This window comes from Micropterus dolomieu, linkage group LG07, assembly GCF_021292245.1.
Source record: "Micropterus dolomieu isolate WLL.071019.BEF.003 ecotype Adirondacks linkage group LG07, ASM2129224v1, whole genome shotgun sequence".
NCBI classification, from domain to species: domain Eukaryota; kingdom Metazoa; phylum Chordata; class Actinopteri; order Centrarchiformes; family Centrarchidae; genus Micropterus; species Micropterus dolomieu.
Genome location: NC_060156.1, coordinates 8,220,433 through 8,244,384, shown reverse-complemented (window position 1 = coordinate 8,244,384; position 23,952 = coordinate 8,220,433). Strand labels below are relative to the sequence as shown.

Below are 23,952 nucleotides of genomic sequence, written 5' to 3'. Positions count from 1 at the left end.
ATGCCCTGGGAGAAAACAAGGGAGGGGCTGTGATGGATGGGTGAGTTTGACCCAGGCTCGGTGGATGGCAGAGATGGGTCTCTTCCAGATGAGACAGGGAGTTGGCCGAGCCCCTGCCCCTCTGCCCAGAGCATCCCGGCCTTGTCAGGATGAGAGGCATCTCGCTAAGCTGCCTCCGTCAATGCTTCTATCACTTGTGTCAAAACAGACGCTCTCCATATTCAACAGATAAAACTGGACCTCACGTGATGGGAATACAGATGCACAGCTAGGCCATCCGTTGAGCTTGTGACAGGCCTGATGTCAGCATAAGCCCCCCCCCCCCTACCTCTATCAGAACAGTTAAGGTTTATATTCTACTGTATATACCACGCACCTTTTAACTGTCTTGCAAGCTGTATATACTGTATACAGTAGGTCCGCTTCTCTCTTTCTAATCAAGGTCTGTGTGTTCTGTTCATTTTCATGCTGGAGCTTTTTCATTACTGGTCATCAAGACATGTGTTTAATTATCGTTAAGACGTGTTTGATTAGACACAGTGATGAGTTTATATTTTATTCTGATTACTCCACTGCATGTGTTAATGCACAATTCACAGTAAATAAATGCTACACATCTCACTGTACCCAAGCTACGAGTTCTCCTTTTTTAAAACTTTATTTAACCTTTGTGTGTACAGTATGTGTATTTGTGGAGCTATGATAAACATTTGAATATAGTCTATAAAATAAATATTTCCACAATTAGTTGCGCTACAAAACGGTTATGGACATTGTGTAATAAGACATTGTATTATTTGAATGACAAGAACGAAGAATGACAATAAGGCACTGAGAAATATCTGATAAAAATCTTATATTACTGGGATCTTATATTTATGTTGTACATAAAGGCCGAGACCATGACATCCACATTTGTAGCAGCACACTGCTAAATGTTTACCATACAATGTGTTCATGTTGGCATACTGTTGGTAGAATTAGTGGGGTAGCCTTCCTCTAACCTACAATGTATTTTTCTTGTAAACAAATGATCTCTCTTGCCTATAGGTTCATACTCACTTTGAGTCACACAGACTTAATGTACTTTCATAACGCTTCCAAATGTCTGTGTAATACCAACTTCTATTAATAACATATTAAATGTATGGTTCCAGCAAATATGGCCTGAGGATCTGAGCCTCAGTATTTATCCCTCTCTCTCTTCTGTATTGGAATCTCATTTGAACATCCAGACATAACGGCCTTTAAACCAGCTCTCTCAAAACAGGTTTCAGGTTTTAATTTGACCTTTTCATCACTCAGTTATGACACACGCTGGAGGCCCTCAGACATCAGGTCATGCACTGTGTTGTTGATGACATTTTTTCATCCAGACACAACACTGTACTGCAGGCGGCAAGACATACAATGCAACTATGCAATAGTGGTTTAAGATTAATTCTTGTTAGTTGGTTGCTGGGGACCATCTGTGTCTTGAAGGTGTCACTTAAATTAGAATATCAGTAGTTTTCCACACAGGAAAAGAGATGATATATTTGTATCTGAAATAAATTCAGATTAGCTTTGCACTATTCATAAGTGTCAATCTACAAAAAACTGTCGAAGGAAAAAAGGAAAGAAAAGGCGCGTGTTGATTTTTGATCATCGCTTGTATCCGGTTTAATGTGTGACGTAAATTATACTCACGTCACTAGTTTGACGTTTACGGAAGTAAGTCGTTGCTTTAGCCTGTGAGCTGAAAACCAAAACAGAGGGGATGTTTTTGTATTAAATCGTCAAGAAATTGGAAAATATTTTAGATATAACTTTGAATCTGTCCGGTCGACTTACCGGTTATCTTTCCGTGTTTGTCAGACGACTGAAAAGTAGCTGAACTTCGACTAAGATGGAGGTAAGTTAACGTTAAATGTTCAGTATCGTGGAATTAGCTTTAGCCAGTCTGCACACAACTTAGTAATACGTGTATCTTCAAGTTAGCTGATAATACAATGCTCTGTCGTTTGTAATTGCGACGCTAAGATAATCACGTTTAAAAGGGATGAAACAGGTCTGGCAACACTTGCATGTTCCGTTGCTGCTTTCAAAACCTTAACCTCACTATTTAAATGCGCTTAATGTCGTTATGTTACTTGGTAGTTAGAACATGACAATCGTTTGACGCGTTAACGTTATATTCTTCTGGTACAACAGAAATATATTAACCATGTCGCCTAACCGTATTTCACAAAGTCAGCTTTCCGAATACGTGGAGGCTGCTCGCATTAGCCATCCAGTGTATTTGTGTAAATGTTGACACTGGGAGAGACGAACCTTTTTTTAAGCTACTTATGTATGCCGAAGTGAAAAGTGGCTTCTAAAGAAAGCATAAAACCTTTAAAAACATGCTCTATCAACAATTTCCTTTTGCCAACAAGATGAGCAACTTTAAATTAATAATTTTTCAAGGGAAATACTGTGCTGACTGCAAGACTGGTCTTTTCTCAGGGCAGGTCTTACATCAAGCAGTCAAAAACACAATAAGAAATACAGTATACCTGACCATAAATGGGTTAGTTGAAGTCTGTACCTAGTTATGTTTGTCATTTCTTCCTTTTTCCTTTTGCTGAAACAGGACACTGGTGGTACCAGCGCAGAGTCTACAGCTCCATCACCAGCAGGTGCAGCCAAGTCAAAGGTACTGCACATCCACAAGCACATTTTAGCTCAGAGAGGCAATTGCATATCTGTAAAATGTTTGTGTTTGTTTAACAATATTCATTGTTAGATTGTAGTGTTTTAGATTCATGTTTCTTTCTTTTCTTATTGTCTTATTCTCAGCTGGACACACTGTCCAAAGATGACCTTATCAAGTTTGCCAAGAAGCAGATGGCTGCCATGCAAAAGATGAAGGGCAGGTGTGCAGGTAGCTATAAATGCTATAAAAACCTGTAACAGTATTTGATGCTTTGGTTCTGTGGGCTAGTAGTGTACACGCATGTGACATTATTTCCCTTTGCAGATTTGGAAAAAGAAGTTGAATCCCTCAAACAGCAATCCAAAAACATTAACAGCAGTTCAGATGACTCCACTCTGATACAGGTGTGTTTGTAGGGTGGCATCTCATCATATGTCTGCTATAAATATTCCTCTTTTAACATGCTGTATCATTCAAATCGTGTGTGTGTGTGTGTGTGTGTGTGTGTGTGTGTGTGTCAATGTGTGTGTGTGTGTGTGTGTGTGTGTGTGTGTGTGTAATAGGAGCTGACTGAGAGGATGGATGCCTTACTACTGGAGAAGGCAGAAACTCAGCAAAGTCTTACATTGTCTGATAAAGAACTAGAGAGGACTAAGCAACAAGCCAAGGTGAAATACAACACACATACTGTATGATGTGTAAAGGTTTCTCTGAATACACTATAACATTTCTGTGTGTAATTGTAAAGTCCATTAATTTATGCATGTATGTTAATATGAAACCCGATTGTCATAACACACCAAAATAACTGGTATTATGTGCAGGAAGATCTAGCGGTGCTGCAAGGGGAGCTTGACCATGTAATAAAAGATCACCAAAGGAAGATCAAGACCCTAGAGACCAGCATTGAGGAATCCAACAATAAACACCAAGAAGAAGTGTCTTATTTCCAGAAATTACTGAAAGAACGTGAAGAAAGTGAAAGGAAGAGGGAGAGTGAAAGAGAGAGGGAGCACTTGGCTGAAAATGCCAGCGCAAAAGAGAGCTCTGAAGAAGTCAGCCGTCGCTTAGAAGCTCAGCTGGAAACCGTTCGAGCTGAACTGGAAGCGATCCAAGAGCGAAAATCTCAGGAGATCGATGAGGTGCAGGAGAGCTACCAGAGGAAGTTGACTGAGGCCCAGCAGGAGGTGGAGAACCTGAAAGAGGAGCTGGTTCAGAAGAGTCTGCAGCACGAGGAGGAAATGAGGGCTCTGGAAGAGGACTGTGAAATGGAGAGGGAGCGTCTGATGTTGCTCCACGATGAGCTGACCGAGCAGCTCGCTCTGAAAGGTATGACAGCCCTTCACAAGACAGAGGTCGGAACAGGGTCTAGGTCTGTCACAGTGAACATCTACTCTCTGTTTCCTGCATGTGATTTCACAAGTCCAAGCAAAAATGCAGTCTATGCACCAAAGGGTTATTTTTATTACTGATTCATCAACTGAATATTTTTTGTGTGACTGACTGTCCACACATTTTGCTGAAATATATATATATATTATATCTGGTTATGCTCCCTGCTATGGCATAAACTAATTAATTAATGACAAATGAGTTACTATTATAATTTCATTGTCATATACAGTATCTCACAAAAGTGAGTGCACATCTTGCATATAAAATATAAATATTTGATTATATCTTTTCATGAGACAGCACTGAAGAAATGACACTTTGCTACAATGTAAATTAGTGAGTGTGTACAGCTTATATGAATTTGCTGTCCCCTCAAAATAACACATCACACAGCCATTAATGTCTAAACCGCTGGCAACAAAAGTGAGTACACCCCCAACTGAAAATGTCCAAATTGGGCCCAATTAGCCATTTTCCCTCCCTGGTGTCATGTGACTCGTGTTAGAAGGTCTCACCTGTAAATGGGGAGCAGGTGTGTTAAATTTGGTGTTATCGCTCTCACACTCCCTCATGCGTGTATAATCACTTGAAAATAAGAATCGTTGTGTTTTCGTTATCTTAGAATGAGCCCTTTATATCTACAGAGGGATCAGGTCCTCCTCTGTGGATTGGAACCGGCTCTAGAGAGGGCCTTCCACGTTTTGCTTGAGTTTAGGGCCCACCGTATGTTCTCCTACACGCTTGGAACAGGAGGGTGAGGAAGGGTTCTCAGTTGGTTGGAATCTGCAACCTCACCTCTAGATGCTGCTAAATTCTGCACACCTTCCATATCTTTCCAGACAGCTACCTGCAGGATGTGCAAGAGGAGGACGAGGAACCTGCCCGCGGTTCAGGGATCGCCAAAATGCTGGAGCTGTCTGGCTGCAGTGAGGGTGATTCCTATCCCGGTGATGGAGAGGAGACCGAGACAGGAAGACTGAGTGCAGCCTTGGAAGAACTTCAAGCGCAGAACACCATGTTACAGGATGAGCTCACCTTGCTCAGTAATGTGAAGGGTGAGCTTGAGGCGGACCTGGAGAGGATTAAGGAGGAGTTCCAGATGGAGAGAGAAGAGCTGGAGTTCAAAATCAATGAATTGCAGCTGAACCGGGAAGGTTCTTCCAGTGACCAAGTCATAGGCGTGCATCCTGACCAACAAGAAGTCCAAGGGGAGCTCCAGCTACAGAGTGAAGCACACAAAGATAAAGAGGACTCTCTCCCATATGAATCAAAAGATTCTACTATCAGTCCTGGGGACCAAAACCTCTTGAATGCAGAGGAGCTTAAGGCCCAGTGTGAGGCCTTGACCAGAGAGAGAGACTCTGCCCTGGCTGAGTGTCAACACATGAGAAACATACTGCAAGGTTTTGAGACTGAACTGGGTGAGAAGACAAAAGATTTTGTTCTTCAGTACAAAGCCATGAAGGAGCAAGGGGCCAATACTGTACGGGAGCTCCAAGACAAAATCAAAGAACTTAGCCAGGAGAGGGATGATCTGTCTGAGAGGGTGAAAGCGGTTACAGAGGAGAAAAACACTGTGATGAAGAACGTAGAAGACCTGAATCTGAAACTTGAAGGTTCCACAGGTGAGGGCCAGAAACTCCAGTACTCTGTGGAGGAACAAGCAGCTTTAGCCTGTGAGTTGAAGCAATCTGTGGAGGAACTGACCAGGCAGAACGAGGAGATCCTCTCCCAACTGCAGATGAAGGAAAATGTGACTCAAGACTTAAAAGAGACAGTCAACATGCTAACTGAAGAGCGAGACAAAATACATTCCCAGCTTAAGCACAGAGAAGAGGAAATGCAGATGCTGAACGAGAGAGCGAAAGAAATTGAGAAACTGCTGGAAGAGAAAGAGAAGGAGTTGCAAAGCTTGACAAAAGAGAAGGAGGCTGTAGTGCAACATCTTAAAGATGAGAGGGAAAACACACAGAGCCTGAAAGAGGAGATGGAAAGAAGGCAGGAGTCAGTTTTGGCTTTAGAGCTGGCCATCAAAGACCTCTCCACAGAAAAGGCTGACCTCCATCAGAAATTGGAAGAGGGATCTTCCAAAGCCCAGGAAGCAAGGGAGCTTTTGGGCTCAAAGCTGGCAGCCCTGGAGGCTCAGCTAGAGCTGGAGACATCTCAAAAGAATCACCTCGAGTCAAAGTTGAAATCTTTGGCAGAAGAGGCAGAGCAGGCCCGTGCCACCATCAGAGTGCTAGAGGAAAATCAGTCAGAGATACTCAGAAACTCCTACGAAGGAGTAGAGGAGCTCCAAGCACGCGTGGATGAGCTGGAGAAGGAGAGGAGCCTGTTGAGGAGCAGTCTTGAGGAGGCTCAAGGGGTGATAACATCAGAGGAGGTGCAACGGGAGCTCCAGGCTCGTATCACAGACCTGGAACAGGAGAGGAACATGTTGAAAAAGAACCTGGAGGAGGTGGTGAAGGATGCCGAAGGCCTGCAGAAAGACCTGGAGGATATGAAGTCAGCCAATGAGAAGGTTAATGAGGAGAACAAGAAACTGCTGGCTCACATTTCCCTCGTGACTCAAGAGAAGGAGGAGACGGAGAAAGGGGAAATGGAGAATGTGGAGAAAGAGAGAAGAGAGCTCAAAGACCAGCTGACGGAGAAGGATTCCCTCATCTCTCAGTTGAGGACCGAGATGGCTTCTCTCCAGGTGAGTGGAGCTCCTGATGTGTCAGGTTCTTTGTAGAATAATGTTATTCCACAAGAAATGTGAATGAAACAGTTAAGGTTGTCCTGATTATAATAACTGATTATATTCACTACTAAATATTCTTATATAATTATAAGAATGTGATTGACCATATTTTACTTTAACTGCCTAATTACACGTGATCATGCAGCCACAACAATTGATTGAGTGCATTGCTGTTTGTAACGGTGCCTTTTCTGAAACCACCATTTGGAATTGCCAAAATCAGAAATTTGTAAAACTTGCACGTAAGTCTTTTAGCAAGTAAAACAGCTTACATTTACAGGTCTTTGTTTGCTTTATTCAATTTTTTTGACTGGTCAAAAAAGCAAGCAGTTTTAAAACATCCACATGGGAACCCTGTAGGCAGTCATTTGGCGATATTTTTTTTTACACTTTGTAGACTAAACAGCTGTCTCAGTTTATAAACAACATGGTAGATTAACTGATAGATAAATAAAATGTTTGTTGCAACTCTAGAAATATTGCAGTTGTTTCTAGGAGGGTTATCCACTCTACCAGGAACACTACTGATGTTTGGAGAATGTTTCTTTTGTGGAAAATTCTGAAAAATATTAGATGCAGCTTGAAACCAAAAAAAACACTGGTGATTGATTTGTTTGTTCTTCTGTTTTCTGCTCTTTGCTCCTCCTCTCTTTCTCTTCTGTCACTCTCTCAGGAGTCTGCCGCACAGTCTGCGTCATCTGAGGAAAATGCTGCGAGTGAGATCACAAAGAAAATGGGTATGGATGTGACACTTGTCCATGTTAGTTAATGAAATAAACTAATATTTCAAACTGCTAATTTACAAAAAATATCATCCTTCAAAAACATTGTTGTTTGCCCTGTCCTTTGGAACCAGTGATAAATTATAGAGTGTAAGTTCAGACCTTGTAACTGCTGCTCCCCTCAGCTCTCCTGGAGAAAGAGCACAAAGAAAAGGATGAGAAGATGAACAAAATCAAGGCAGTCGCCATTAAAGCGAAGAAGGAGCTGGACATTAGTAAGAAAGAGGTAAAGTGAAGCATGACATTTATTAATTGCTAATGTAAACACAAAGGAATTAACATGTTGCAGGGGTTTTTACACAAAGTCAGGAAACAGAGACATAACCTCAGTTGTAATTGAAAGAAATTATAACGTCATAAAGCTTTCAACTCTTTATAAAGTGCGTAGTATCAGAACTATCAGAAGTGTTTCATGTTCAGGACACTTGATAAACAGACGGATAGATTTTCTCCTCAGTGTGCAGATTAGTGATTGTTCACAGCTTAGTCCATAATATTTTTTTCTCCAGGTTGCAACCCTCAAAGAGGAAGTAGAATCCCTGAAAGCAGAGAGAGAGAAAGTGAGCAGCTCCATGAAAGATATCATCCATGGTGCTGAAGGCTACAAGGTAGGACACTATGTGGGACAGAAGAACATTTTACTGAAGCAAACTAAAAGTTATTTCCACAAAGACATTTTTTGCAAAAGCTGTTGTTAAGTGACAGCTTTCAGGTTGATGGCCATGCATTATGACACAGTTGAACACAGGTCTCTCACACCAAAGGCATGTGTCTTATCCACTGCCCCATCACCACCCAAAGATAGGACAATAAGATTTTGTGTTGCTATCACTTTAATTATTAACCACTGACAAGGACTTGTTATCACTGCGCTATTGTGTAGTAAGTTGTGAATCAGCTCAGAAAGCTTTGTTATTTAACATAATGTGTAGTAGGAATACATATTTTACTGTAAGTATTTCAGTTGATGTACCAAGTGATGAACTGAAAAACTAATAATATTTAAGGTAGATTCTATAATATAGCACCAATAACTATATAATGTAATCCATATTGCTTATTGTTTGACAGGTAAGAATATAGACAACAGAAGGCAATATTTACACTGTGCCTTTTCCTCCATTGAAAATGGCAGAACAGGTGTCCAGGTATATCAAATGTGTCACGCCATCTGAATTTAAGTTAGACATTTTTATTAAAAAGAGACGCACGGGTTAGCCTGACCCAAAATGAAGTTGACAGTTTGACAAATTGTATACTTTCCTGATATGTTGCTAATTGACTCACTTTGAAACAGACTTTTTGCATGATGTCACTCCCAGAGGTCTCCATAAACAGCCCTCAAGCTGCATTCTGCTTTACGACTGTTTCTCCATTAGAGGAGAAACCGTTCTGTTGTGTCTAATGAGAGTTTTGTCCCGTACGCAAATATAAACGCTGCTGATATCTGAGATGCATAGTGTTTACCTTCACTGAGCTGTTCAACCCGGCTTCCAGTAATGTGTGTGTGTGTGTGTGTGTGTGTGTGTAGAACCTGCAGATAGATTACGACAGGCAGACGGAGCAACTGGATAAGGAGAGAGAGAAGGCGGAGGAGGCCGAGAGACAGATCGCTGAGCTGACCAAACGACTCAGCAGTGCTGTCACACAGGTAACACAGATACACACTCAATCACGCACACCCACGCTTTACCACTAACAAGCACACAAACTGCTCTCACCCGCCAGTAAATCTTAGCAGTGCCACTTTGTCCGGGAATACATCTCTCCAATACGTCTCGCATAACTCAGTCCCCTTCTGATTTACAGTGAGTCATTTTAGCCAGCGATACTTTACCCTGCTATGCTTGACAGCCCGGAACACACAAATAGCCCATCAGATGTGACTTGGTGAGCTAGGGAGAGATTTTGTTTATATATAAATACACTCCTCTCCCAAAGCTCATAACTGTTCCTTTCCAATGAGAGAACAACAGGCAGGTAAATGGAGCGGAGTATAGCTTCCATCTGCTGTGTGCGAGTGCAGCACCATTTTCTGAGGCACAGGTTTATTCTTGTGTGCGCTTATGGGTCTCGGGGGTGGTGTGGGGGGTAGACTGAAAGCTCGTCTGGGATCTATGACTACGTCTGGACATCTCTGTTTACTAATCATAGTTTCAGTGTTTGGCTGACAGATGATGGGAGGTACCTGCTCCTGCTGCTGCTGCTGGTTCAGTGTTCCTTGCAGAGAAATCCCTCAGAGCCTGACGCTGTCAGTTTTGCATGAATGACTTTGAAATGTGTCACATGTGTCCATGCAGGTGTGGTGCATTTGCCTAAATGTGCATTTCCTGGTGAAAATCTGAAATGAGTAAAACACAGCATTCTCTCTTTGCGTGAGATCACACTTCTTTTCAGTGGGGTTTTAAAAGATCATAGAATATCATATAATCAGTAGTCCCTAGATACGCTTGACAGTGAAATCACAAAAACTGATGAATTTTGTCAGATAAAAGACAGCTGAATATAAATAGCATTTTATAGCTCATCTTTAACTAAGTTGCCTCACCCTTGTTCATTTCACAAATATCATTAAATCACATTCTCTCTACCAGTAAACTCCTTTTTCCTGAGAAGTCCATCACCTGACAGGGATAGTAACATGAAATTTTTATGCTTTTACAGACGGAGACACTGAGCAGTGAGAAGGAGGACCTGCTGGCTAGTGTGGAGACCATGAGGAACACAGTGAGGCAGCTGGAAGCCCAAAACCAGGAGCTGCAAAGACAGTCCGCCAGTCTGGACAGAGACCTGCTGGCCGAGAGAACTATGAAAGAACAGAAGATCAAGGTAGAAATAAGGAGAGATGGATTCTTTGTATTACTTTTGTGTACTAATAATGCCATCCTCTGCGCCCTATTTATAAAATAACCACACAGAGGGCGAAACGTTAGACAAAGCAATTTTACAAATACTTTAGGCTTCCTCACATCTGAATAAACCAGTCTTAAGACTGAAACTGCTGTAAGTTTTTGATATAATAATATAAAACATACAGTATATACATATTGAAAACCTTTCAACGTGTGTGTGTGCGTGTGTGCTTGCCTCCCTAGGACTTGTCATCTGCCAAGAAGGAGGTAGAAGAGCTGACAGCCCAGCTCCGCAAGCAGCAGCAGCAGTCTCAGCAGACTGCCCAGGAGTTGGAGCAGCTACGCAAGGTACACACACACAGCTTCTCAGATACTAGTGTGTCTCTGAGGGCCTGTCCAGTCAAGCGACTTGGCTGGTGATGGCGGCCTGCAGCAACAGCAGCACCTCTCATAGAGAAAGAGAGCAATTGTAGCCCACAGCACAAGAGCTGTTGTTTCTTTTCCATTAGTGGAGACCTACATAGTACAGTAGTGTACACGGAAGCTGCCGGGAAGTCTGACTTTGTCACATTGTTAGTACAACCCAACAAATGCATTACTTTTGAGGTTGATACTGAACAAACAAATATTTCTCTTATTTACAGGACACTGTAAATGTATTTTTAAAAGTATTAAAATTAGTTTTTAATTACAAACCACGTCTTTTCTTCCCCTAAAAGTTTGAGATACATGACCTGACTGACGGGGAGATGATGTTTTAGCTTTGTTCCTGTAATGATTTAGCATATTGGCTCTGCCACTAGGAGGCACAGCAAAGCTCTCTACTGGACATGGAGATGGCCGACTACGAACGCCTGGTGAAAGAACTCAACGCCAAACTCTTAGATAAAGATGAGCGTGCTGAGGAGTTAAAGGCCCAGATAAACACACTGACCCAGAAGGAAGACACCCTCAATCAAGAAATCGGTATGTTTTAGACATTTACACTTTATCACATAGATTAATACTTCTACAAGTTCTACAGTGTCGCCTGGGATTGGCTCCAACCTAGTTTGTTATTCCTGCGGAGCCTTAGTGATTCACTGTCTAACAAGCAACTACATGGGCCTCTGTTGCACGTCATTCTTCTGTCTCTCTACATGTTTCCTGTTGCTCCACACTGTCAAGCTGTGTAATGAAGGCAAAATACATTTATTCATTTAGCTGACGGTTTTATTCAAAGCGACTTACAATTGCTAATTATGTCAGAGGTCGCACACCTCTGGAGCAACTAGGGGTTAAACCCGGGTCTCTGACACCAAAGGCAGGCATCTTATCCACTGCTCCGTCACCACTCCTAAAATACTGAAGAAAGTGTCCTTAAATAAAAATACTGCAGCATAAATTTCACCTAAACCATTTTATTTGTCTCTGTGTGTGTGTGTGTGTGTGTTTCCAGAGGCTTTGAAGTCCCAGCTGGACCAGGGGGAGGAGAAGACCTCCAAGATGAAACAGCTGCTGGTGAAGACCAAAAAAGACTTAGCCGATGCCAAGAAACAGGTGTGTGTGTGCGTGCATCTCACTGGATTTCCTTTTGCTGTGTAACATTGCTGCCTGATGAATGTAAATAGTGTTATGCAACGATGTGTGGAAATAACTGTGGGAGATGCCTCGAAGATGTTGGGAATAGTGAATCATTTTGCGTATGTTGCCATGTTTGTGTATATGGGTGTATGCATTTCAGTGTTCACTGTGTGTGCATACGTGCAGGAGAGCTCCCTCCTGGTGCTGCAGGCTTCTCTGAAAGGAGAGCTGGAGGCTAACCAACAGCAGCTAGAAAGCTCCAAGGTAACACAGCCAACACTTCCCAGCAAACCTTCTCCCAGTGATCCCTTTTGATAATATATATAGTTATACAAATAAACATTTCAGTCCTGCACAAGTCACATATTAAAGTGTGTGCCGTGTGTTTGCGCGTTGAGATCGAGGTGTGCGAGCTGGCGGCCGAGCGCCATCGTCTGCAGGAGCAACTGAGGTCTGCGTTGGAACAGCAACAAAGAACCAGCAGCTCCCTGCAGCAACACATCAACAGCTTGCAGCAGGAGAGAGACACTACTAAGGTACACACACATTCAATGTTTTATTTCTTCTTTTGATCTTTTGTTCAGGATCTACCAATCTTCCTCTTCACACGTACATGTAGACTACATACAGAATACACACACTGACCACTGAACTGCTCCACCAGAATGAGTGAAGTGCATTGCATAAGAGCACATCAGCAGGAGACTGAGATGTTGAAACGATAAGAGCACACTTTCAGCGTTGATGAAGTTAAGTGAATGTTGCACCAGCTCGTGCTCAGTACTTACAGATTGATGTTAAATGGGGCTGCAACTCTTGAATATTTTCATTATTAATGTGTCTATTTTTGATTAATCATTTAGTCTTCACAATCTAAAATAAATTGTAAAAATGTCTCATAAGCTCCAAATGCCCGAGGCAACAACTTTTATTTAAGTAAAGTTCTCCTAATTAAGAAGCTGAAATTGTTGAAGAAATATTGTGAGCCAGGTTTAGTTTTGATGAAGAAGTTTCGGAGACTAGCACAACATGGTTTATTGCACCTGGCCGAGGAGATACAGTGCCAGCATACAATATGTGAAAACAAACAATCCAAATCTGAAGGATCTTTTGTCCCTTTTATGTTTCTGTCTTCCACCATAGTGCTTGTAGGTTTTCCCTCTTAGATCATCTTTAGCGGGGCGTAACCTAGAACAACAAATCTATCTGATCTGATGTTTAGACAACGCTTTGTCATACTGAATCTAGTACTATTCATGAGTTGTACTCTAATCTGTGGAGCCAGTATGTTTTTGTAAACATTCTTGTAAGACTCAAACTTGCCAGATTCCCAGAGAAGATTGATATCTGCTAGCCTGATGCCTGAGCTACTGTCTCTACCTTATCAGTCTAACAGTTGTCTCTCTATAAAGGGCAGTTACAAGTGAGAAATAACTAGAGCTGGAAGTGAACACTTGTGGGGTCAGCTAATGACTCCTGTCTTAGCAGGTCTAGCTTGGAGGTTTATAATATTTTCTACGTCGCATTAATCAAAATCTGTGTAGGTGTTGTGTCATGTACTGACCCCCATTCTTCTATTCCTCTTACACCCCTTTCTCCTTTCTCTTAAATCAGCACTCGCATTAACACGTACAGTGGTGTGAAAAAGTGTTTCCCCCCTTCCTGACTTCTTATTTTTTGTTGCACTTTTGAAATATTAGACAAAGATAACACAAGGAAACACATACGTTTTTAAATGAAAGAATCCAAACCTGCATGGCCCTGTGTGAAAAGTGTTTCGGCCCATTGTTAATGGCGACTCAACCTTACTGTGTCAGATATTTATATAGGTTAATGAATGAAAGAGTGCATCGCTACTGGATGGTTTAAACCACCTGTTTTTGGCAAAGGGGTAGTGCATGAAAATCACTATGTGGGAAAGATGAGAAATGTAAAAGTATTTAAAAGTGTAAAGATAGCTCATCTGAGTCTTATAATGCGAATATGGGATCTTGTAAGAAATGTGGCACAAGAAAATTTTATATGTACATTTGCACGGACAGACACACATCATTAAAAACCTTTTGGTGTTTGTCCAGAAATAGGTGAGTGGGTGCAGTGAATGTTAGTGCTGAATTGGGCTGAACATCAACAATTAGATCAAATAGGAGAAAGGGTTATGCAGTGGGGTGGTGACTATATGATGCATTATGTGAAACGTAATTTGTGAATAAATGATAATCACTACATACAGGTCTTTGTCCATTTGGACAAACATCAAATGATGTCTACAATAAAACCAAACCAATAAAAATATAGTTTATGTCCTTGGGTCACCTGTGCGTCACCGTATATATCTGCTTAATCTTTGTTTTGATTCCAGGCTGAGCTTATGGCAACGGCTGGGGAGTTTGAGAGTTACAAGGTGCGAGTACACAATGTGCTCAAACAGCAGAAGAGCAAGACGACTGCCCAGGGTGAAGGAGACTCCGGCAAATTTGAGAGGTAAGGACAATACCAGTATGAATAATACACACAACCAAGGAAGACGCAGGGAGGCAATCGGAAAGGGTGATGGTGAATTGCATCCTGTTTGTAACCTACAGTGGACAGTTTTTTTTTTTTTTTTGTTGTTGTGCTTACTCTGTACTCCAGCACATTGGATATTAAGTAAAACGTTGACTCTGTGGTTAACAGGATGAATCTCAGCTTTAATTTGAGGGTGTTCACATCTACAGTATATTGGGTCAACAGTGGCAAAATTATAACCCTGTCACTGTTTGAAATTGAGGAGACAGTGTATTATCTACATCGACATCTATTTATGTCAGCTGTATGTCTGTCTGCGTGTAGCACCTTAACACCAAAGCAAATTCCTTGTATGTGTAAAACACTACTCGGCAATAAACCTCCTTCTGATTATTAAAAGGACTGTTCCTTCACTGGCCACCCAGAATGTGAATATCCTCAAACACCCTTAAAGATGCATTAATACATTTTTGGCCTTGAGAGGGCAGAAAAACATGCAGACAGATGAGGAGGGTGGGCAGAATTGCAGCTATGAACCATATTAAAAGTGAACACTAAATAGCAGCGTGTGTCGGTCAACACTGTAAGAGTGATATATGAATATAGTAATATATGGTGTGTCTGGCAGGGAGCAGTTGTCCTCTCGGGTAGAGCAGCTGAGGTCCAGGCTGGCAGAGAGCCAGCAGAGCCTCCAGAGCAGCACAGCAGAGCTGCAGCAGCTCCAGACCGAACACGACACTCTGCTGGAGAGACACAACAAAATCCTCCAGGAAACAGTTTGCAAGGAGGCTGAGCTCCGTGAGAGGTGAGCTGGCTGGACCCTGTCTTGAACAATTGAACTTGACCATTCTACCATGTTGATATATTGAATGTTCGGTCACACTTCATATTTGCCTTTATGATTTATTAGAACAATTTATCTATTATAAACTGATTTGACCTGGAAAATAGTTTTCACTCTTCTTTTCACTTTCCTGTCATATGCCATTCCTACTGATTCTCTACTAAATGAGGAGTCTCTAAATTCTTCCTTTAAGTTCCCCTCTCTCTGTCTCCACCTCCAGGCTGATGTCGGTGCAGTCGGAGAACGTGGCTCTGCGGTCAGATCTGTCCCAGGCTCAGGCCGACCTGTCTTCCCAGGTCGAGGCCCAGCGCCAGATCTACAGGGAGCAGATGAGGAAGCTGCAGGACGACCACCGGGCCACTGTGGAGACCCTGCAGGGCCAGCTGACCCGCGTCGAGGAGCAACTCTTCAACCTGCAGAGCCAGAACAGTAAGCATTACGAAATTACAAACTCGATCCATTAAAATGGTTGAAGAATATTGCTCAAACAGACCGCAGTAAGCTCACGGTGTGCATGAATGGTGTCGTATAGAGAGGTCCATCAAAGCATCAAGTGTTAAGAGAGTGCTTCATCTTGTTTACTCTGGCTTTCTATGAGAGGAATAGCGGGAGAGAACAGAGGAAGAGGGTGTGTTGGTGTGTTTATTGACAGAGCAGCATTGGAAGCTCATTCATCACCTCCCACACAGCTGCCCTCTAGAGTCAAACAGCAAATACACACATTTGACAAGCAAAGGAAAGAGAGTGTGTGTGTGTGTGTGTGTGTGTGTGTGTTCGTGTTCTCTGTCTCTTCAGTATGGCCAGGTGTTGGCGAGGCTCCTCAGCTCTGTTCCCACCTCTCAGTGTGGCAAACAGCTCACTGTGGCATCTGGAGAGACTCCTCATTAGCGGCTCCTCATGCACGCCAGGACTGGCCCGATGTACAGGGCCAATATTAGCCATTACTGAACGTCACGTATAAGCCTTCTTACCAATATATTTGGATTTAATGGCAGTTAAAACGCAAAAGGGTTCAACAGTGGTGTGTTTTACTGGCAGGGAGGTCATAAAACTGCTGGCCCCGGGACAATTATACTGGCCTCATATATATCTTTTATGAATGAGCTGTAATGTACAGTCAAACTGATCTATGTTCATTGTCATGTTTTGTTCCATTTACTCCTAAACAAATCAACAGTACATAAATAAATATGAATATTAATTCCAAAAAACGTGTTTTATAAGTTATAAACCAGTGGAGGCAGCTGCTGTTCTATGTTGCTGACTGTTGTGTCTCTGCAGAGAGTCAGTGTTTACCTGTGGTTTATATCATGTCCAGGAAATTCATTCTATGAATTGGTGTCCTTTTTTCCCTCGTAGCTTTCTTTTACGACTACAGCTTGATTTATACTGAATCTGGTCTCCTGAGTGTCGAGGCTGTAACTTTTTTGATTCATTAGATCTGTGCACATCCTAAAGCACTTAATAAGGAGGATGTGACAGGAGAAGATTTTTCCACACTTGTCTGAATGGCCCAGTGAACTCTAGGTGCCAACCAGGCTTTCCTACTGGCCTCATGCCATCAGGACAAGCCTAATTGTTAGTTATTCTAAATTCTGATCAGACTACAACATCTGGTCAAACTCTTGATGCGTTTACACACACAGAAACTGATACATTCATGTAGCAGGACTTCAGCGTCTTGCTCTTCTCCTTCATCCGCTCAGTGAGAGGAGGTAGAGGACCAGCCTGGAGGTGGGAAGGTGAGGGGATTGGGGTATTGTCTGGTCTTTTGGTTCAGTTCCAGGTCCATTGATCACAATCTTCTTTTATGTCCACCCACTCTCTAAAGTGCCTCACCCTTCTCTCTCGCCAACCACTCTTCACATTTGCGGTCATTGTTTATGCCAGCTGAACTGGTTAATACCAGAGTGTGCCTGGTGCCCCATTCTTCATGTCACATTGAAGAAGGACACAGACTCACAACTTTGTGTTCAATTAAGTAGGGAATCTGTTTTATGTGGTAAAGTATTGATCATACTGCTTCAGCACAGGCAGTCCAGAGGTGCTCTTTGACAAAGTAGACACCCAAAAAATGTATATGCAACTTTCAAACTGGGTAACATAGGGCAGCAAATAAATAACAAATAATTTTGCATTGAACTTAACAAATACAATAAACAGTTTATGTAATTAATGGCAATACATTAAGGGTGGGTTCCCACACCAGTGGGGAATAGGACTGGTCATAGCTGAAACTTGATCTATTTTATGATTTAAATAAAAATAATTCAGTGTAACAACATACTGTATAAGACATGATTACTAATGTGCAGTATGAGGAAAAATATGGTGTTTTTTGAAAATTAAACCATGTAAACTTGTTCTGGTACAACCCCTAATTAAGATTTTGAACCTGAAAATGAGCATAATACCACCTCTTTAAATAATGGTTTATGGTATCTGATACTTTTAGTAGGTTTCAAGCTTGACTAATTATAAGATAACTTGTTTTTTTATCCAGTTTTAAAGCTAATCCTAGTTTAAGCAACTCACCCTTAACTGAACATACTTGTATTTTGAAATGTAGTTTTTTTTTTTGTTGTTGTTGCTTGTCTGCTTTTTAACGTGTTTGTATTCATCATCACTCTTTCAGGTTCTGTGTCGATCCAGTCCGGCCGTAAGCCGCTGTCCTCAGACCCCCAGCGTAGAAGTGCAGATCAGAACCACGCGGGACTGGGACTAATGGCCCTCAACGACCTCCAGTCTATGGCCAGGGAGGAGGGCGAGGGCATGGAGACCACTGAGACGGAGAGCTCCTCTCCTGCTCTTACGCCGTTGCTCTCTCTGGAGCAGCTTCTCACGTCCCCAGACCCAAAACAAGGTGTGTTTGAATGAAGAGGTGCACCTTGTGGCAGTTACTCAGTTTATAAAAGCATTGTCTACATACGTCAATTGTCTCACAAGTTAAAAAAATTCAATATCTGACCCAAAATGGTGATCAAAAACAAGAACAGCAAGGAAACCATATATGGTTTTTAAAACAACCTACTTCATTTCTGAAAGTGACTCAAATGTGATCATCTATGCTATGTAGGATTACTTGAGGCCCAAACTGAGCAAAACCAGCTTCTCTTCCCATACCAAGATTTTTAAACCTGTGTCTTTGGTTTTTGGTTTAGAGCCATTTGTGTGGACGGTGGAGCCTACCAAAGAAGAGCTAAGTCAAAAGCTGAGCACAGCCACCCGCAGTATGGAGCATATGAACAGCCTCCTACATGAAACTGAGGCCACCAATGCGGTTCTCATGGAGCAGATCACTGTATGTATATATGCACTACACACAAAGCACAAAGACATTAATCCATTTAATTTTCTTGTCAGTTTAATTACAATTTAATAAATCGTTTAAAATATGAAATACTTTTCAATATATTTCATGAATCTATTTTAAAACCCCTCTTTAAATGTATCTCACTGTGATGGTATCAACAACATGGCTAGGTCATGTCAGATAGTAGGCATAAATTAACCTAATTTCCTTATTTGATCTGAAAGATTGTATTTAATTGAAGAGAGCAAATCAAACAGAAACTGACATATTTATTTGGCAGCCATGTAAAATTGAATGTGGATAAGTGTTGGTGTCCAACAGTTTTGGCAACGGTGTAATAACTTAAACTGGCCGGTAAGCCCCAACAGTGATATCAAACAGCCGAGAGTTGTTCAGGGTCCCCTCTTTGTCCAGGAGAAAGTAGAACTTGTGTCCTTTGACCCTGAGGGGGATGAATGAGGGGGACTCCTGTCTGTGAGCATGACAGGCCACCTGGGACAGCGGGACTGTTATTCTCCGTCCTCGGCCTGGTCCCAAAGGTGACTGTGTGGAAACTGTCACCATCCTCCCACCTTGGTGTAAAACCACCTGGCTGACAGAGCGCCGGCAGAACAGAACCCCGAGGCCGACCATCCCTGCTCCTATCGCCAGGCATCCCAGCGTGAAGCCGTACCTCCAGGTGTTTGACCCCAGGTTCATCTCAAAACTCCACATCCCAGCCAGCCCGGTGGTGGTGGTGGTGGTGGTCGCCTTGGCTTTTCCTTTCTCTGCGGCGCCCTTTGTGTCTCTGAGACCGGTGTAAGCGAAGTGGGCCAGGTATGTCCAGAAGAGAAACTGGCCGCCGCAGAAGAGCGAGAGGAGCCGGAAGAAGCGGGTCCTGTCGTGCTCGAACAGGGTGACGTCTCTGGAGGGCTGGGCGGAGGTGCAGAGGCTCCGGCGGCCAGGCAGCTGTCTGTGAGCGGCACCGGGGCGGCTTGTGTGCACAAATATCCTACTGCACAGACCTGCTACAGCTGTAAACCGGCTAACCATGTCTGACGTGCTCGGGGAACTCTGCGTGGACATCGACGCATTTTGAAAGACTCTGACTTTAAGCTGAATGTTAACGAGTCGAAACTGTCCGGAGTAACACTCCAGTGCCCCGCAGAGCAAACGCTCAAAGCCCATTTTCACGGCGATAAATGGCTTTACGTTTGCTACAACTATTAAACCAGAGACATGCGACAGTATACGTTCAGAAAACGTTAAATAACGCTTGTTTTAACTTTTCTCTCCCAACATACTGGAGCGCTGCGCCGCCATATTTGTTGTGTGACGTAGGGCGTAAAGTTACGGAAAGCAGAGCTGACCAAAATGGGTTGCCGCTGGTGTAAAGATCGCGTTTTGCTCTTAAAACCAACAAAACTTATTAATCTAATAATAGGTTGACAGGGTGTAAGAAGTTGTTTATATTTCTTCTTTATAAAATGATGTTTTCTTTGTCATGGTATTATTTGCCTTCACGTTGTCAGACAGCCTATTTAGTCAGAGATTGATGTGTTGGTTGGTATGCATTATTTTGGGATCCAGTTAATTTTATATGCAGAGACTTTGCAAAAGCACCGGGTTTTGTTATTTAAGGTGCCTGATATGTTCTACCCCATAGTTGTTAAAGAGTGAAGTGCGGCGTCTAGAGCGAAACCAGGAGAGGGAGAAGAGCGTGGCCAATCTGGAGTACCTGAAGAACGTCCTGCTGCAGTTCATCTTCCTGCAGTCTGGCAGCGAGAGGCAGGCGCTTCTGCCCGTCATTCACACAATGCTGCAGCTCAGTCCGGAGGAGAAAAGCAAACTGGCTGCCATTGCGCATGGTATGTACTAGTTGAACAGGTTTTATAAAATTAAAACATACTGCTTTGCGTCTCACTACAGATTTTGTCCAGTGCACCTAAAATACAATATGTCATATACAATAGGTGTGAGTAAATGTGACTTGCTTCATTGACTAATCTGTAGCTGTAATTAACTGTATCACACAAACGACACAGCAATGCACACAGACAGTATCTGAGAGCACACACATGTTCCAATAAATGGTTAATCATGGTTATGTTCCCACACACACCTTTCTCTTCCTGTTATTGAAGTGCTATAGGATTTACTGTCAGTAATATCCATCATTTATAACCAAGTGTGCTTTGATCTCCTTTGTGCAGGTGAGGAAGAGGGGTCCGGGGCTCGGGGCTCAGGTTGGACCTCGTATCTCCACAGCTGGTCTGGGATCAGATAGACTTGATGATCAACCAACCCAACAAAAACAATAGAAGCACAGCGCTAAGACGTTACTGGGCCTTATTTTCTGTGAAAACCTGTACTAAGCAGTGATGCAGTACATTCGAAATGCTGGCAAACGTGTGATGTTAACTGGGGCATTTACATCATTTTGGGAACTCAAATGAAGGGCCCGAGGAATGTATCAGAAAAGAATGGCAGCGTGTGGTAGAGATGAAACCAAAACATTCGACACGAATATTGATTTGAGTTTGCAGTGCAATAGTTACATTAGTCTCTTACCAATGAATGTTAACTGTGAAAAATGTCCGTCTTCCTTACTATTGACATTGTATTTACATTTACTGGACATGAGGGTTACACCTACTTGAAGTGGAGCTCATATGGCATTAAAAGGCATCATTAGCACTATGAAAAATGTCCGTGGATATAATACATTATGTTTAGGTTATGTTACAATCACATTGTATAATGCACATAAGGTGCACAAATTGTGGCAGGAGGAATTAATCAAGGGGTGCAGTTAATGACATGAGATTACTTGATTATAGTTTTCAGTAGTAGTAGTACTCTGTAGTGCAGTACACTTAAAGGACTATACTCGAGTTTGAGCTTTTTTTAATACAAATCACACCTGCTTTTTGTGTCTTGTGAATATTTTTCAAGGGCATACTGAAGCGTTTTTACTACCTTAGTGGCAGCCATTTTTTCCCCATTCCTTGCAGTATGAAAATTAAGTTGTTAAGTTGTTACTAGTTGTTGCCTGGAAGGTAGAAAAAAGACATTAAGAAAATGCAGCATGCTTTAGAAAACAATCAGCAGCAATGTTAAATACATGCTAAACCTCCTGTATGGTCCGTTTAAGTCTTTCAAGTACAAAGGAGTGCGTTTCTACTTTCTCAGGTTCACCTGACCAAGGTGACTGAACATTATCATAATATCATTTATATATTTATACTACTTCTGCAGTTGTTCACTAATGCCTCACATTCTGAAATCAGGAGCAGTTTAATTTTCAATCCATGGGTTTTGATTAATTATATCCTGTACTGACAGTTGGTTTCTGATTTTGTTCTGGTTACTGTGTAATTGGTTGTTACTGTTTGTTGTGGTTGTTATTATTATTTAATGCCAAACTGTTATTGTAGTTCTGTATTTTGTCTTGTACTTTTTGGTTTTGTCAGTTGTGCTGTTGTTTGAAGATTTGTTGCAACTCCATCTGCAAGGCTGTCTTGTTGAAGGACGGCCACCATGAAAGCAAGAACATCCACCCTGCTAAAGTGTCCTTGAGCAAGACTCCCAATCAGACCCATGGGTGCTGCATTTAATGTGTCTTACTATGACCTCTGACCTCCCTGTGGAGGTGGGGAAAAGAAATTTACTGCACAGAAGTCCCCCCTCCCTGTTAAACACACATCCACCTGCTCTTACGTTGATTTAATGTATTTTTGCTTGTGTCCTACCAATGATGAAGTTAACTGTTAAATTTCTCATTCCAGTGGCAGCTTTTTGTGATTCCTTAAGCAAGTGAATGTATTTTTATCAAAGGGGTTTATATTTATGATGGTTAATGTGAGCAGACGCTAGTGTAGAATCTTATCTGTATAAGAATGAAAGAGCGTTTAATGTGTGTTAACTAAATCACTGCAGAGCAATTTATTTCAAAGGCAGTTCTTGTTTTTTCCTGGTTATTTCCAACTGTAAACTAAAATAAAGTCAGCGTGGATTAGAATGTTTGCGGCTACTTTGCATTAAACCTTCTTATTTATTCATATTTTGATACGAAGGTCATACAGCTGAGGTCCATTCATGTTCTCTAGGTTCAACTGCTGCCATGTACCCTCAAAGGGTCATAGTATTTTAAGTAGCAGCTGTGGTGGATTGACCAGCCTATAGAGCCCAATTGTGAATCCGGAAGTGTTTATTAGCCCAAATTTTTGTGTAAGTAACATATAGTATGGGTCCCCAGCTTTTAGGAACTGGCAGATATTTTAGGCACTGGTGTTTTTGTGAGGGGGGTTCAAACACTCGGATGAAAATCAGATCTCTGAAGTCCTTGAGCTACTTTACAAGACTGAACCTGACTTCTGTTTCTGTGTATACCTCTGAGATGAAGAATTCTAAGGCCCTTGCGATCCGTGTACACTCAAACTGTTCAGATCCCTTTTTTCTTTTTGTTTTCAGAATCAAAAAACAAGAAAAAACAAAAAAGATGGGGTTTTTTTATATTTAGACTGAAGCCTGCTAGAGACTGGCTGTATAAGAATTTCACAGCGAATAAACTAATTTATCCTGGAAACAACACTGATGAGCATTGACTAGGCTAAATGAAGACATCTGAATATGTGCAATAGTTGTAGCATTGCACACTCAGACACGTTATTTGCTTCTCTGAACTTTCACTGGGCGCTCAAACCTAAATGGATCTTTTAAAGGGGACAGAGTAAGAGGCACAGAGATTCAGATAACATGGTGTTTGGTTCAGATGTAAAGTTAAAGATATAGTGTGATCCCACACTATATCGCCCACAAAGCCAACTTTGTATCACTTGTGGTTAAAATGAGTATGTTTGTATTAACATGGGGAGCATGTACTACCTGATAGCATGGACAAGGACACTGATCTTTACAATGATAAAATGAAGATGTACTATTAAAACTATTGTGTTATACTGATATCACAACATTTGATTTGTTGATACTGCCAGGGAAGTGTATATTGTACAGTGGAGTGTTACATTAATATAAGAAATTTTGTTTTAATGTGATACTGCCACAAATTATGACTTAAATTTTGAAAGTTTGAAAAAGTGATAGATAATGAACATTTGATTTCACAAATGTGATAAAACGTACTGAGCACAAATTTGCCATGATATGGTACAAAATACTTGCCACTGGGGCAGTACCTTATTTATACCTTTATTTGTACCTTTATTTGTACCATTTCCACGGGTAGCCCACATTTTTCATGGAGACATCGAGTTTCTCAATTTCAGGAAAGCTG

The 23,952-nt window shown here is 41.8% G+C and overlaps 2 protein-coding genes across 2 annotated transcripts; one reads left to right on the top strand and one right to left on the bottom strand.

Moving 5' to 3' along the window:
* Positions 1-1,726: 1,726 nt before the first annotated feature.
* Positions 1,727-22,677, top strand: LOC123973591 (GRIP and coiled-coil domain-containing protein 2). Its single transcript, XM_046053765.1, has 24 exons — positions 1,727-1,894; positions 2,615-2,677; positions 2,821-2,905; positions 3,002-3,081; positions 3,241-3,345; positions 3,502-4,006; positions 4,912-6,770; positions 7,489-7,552; positions 7,723-7,823; positions 8,107-8,205; positions 9,129-9,248; positions 10,262-10,426; positions 10,693-10,797; positions 11,253-11,415; positions 11,888-11,988; positions 12,199-12,276; positions 12,411-12,548; positions 14,375-14,496; positions 15,149-15,325; positions 15,585-15,793; positions 18,000-18,227; positions 18,526-18,665; positions 20,323-20,524; positions 20,870-22,677. The coding sequence occupies exons 1-24, from the start codon at positions 1,889-1,891 to the stop codon at positions 20,941-20,943; spliced, it is 4,989 nt and encodes a 1,662-aa protein (XP_045909721.1). The 5' UTR covers positions 1,727-1,888; the 3' UTR covers positions 20,944-22,677.
* tmem223 (transmembrane protein 223) lies at positions 18,699-20,005 on the bottom strand. The gene has a single exon (XM_046053766.1). It carries the CDS (start codon positions 19,842-19,844, stop codon positions 19,020-19,022), a length of 825 nt encoding a protein of 274 aa, XP_045909722.1. The 5' UTR covers positions 19,845-20,005; the 3' UTR covers positions 18,699-19,019.
* Positions 22,678-23,952: the final 1,275 nt, after the last annotated feature.

Excerpts from the sequence above, each read along its gene's own strand:
- tmem223 (XM_046053766.1), bottom strand. The coding sequence starts at position 19,844 with ATGGGCTTTGAGCGTTTGCTCTGCGGGGCACTGGAGTGTTACTCCGGA.
- LOC123973591 (XM_046053765.1), top strand. Across the intron at positions 12,549-14,374 it reads AGGAGAGAGACACTACTAAG|GCTGAGCTTATGGCAACGGC; the intron begins GTACACACACAT and ends TTTTGATTCCAG. Across the intron at positions 15,794-17,999 it reads CAACCTGCAGAGCCAGAACA|GTTCTGTGTCGATCCAGTCC; the intron begins GTAAGCATTACG and ends TCACTCTTTCAG.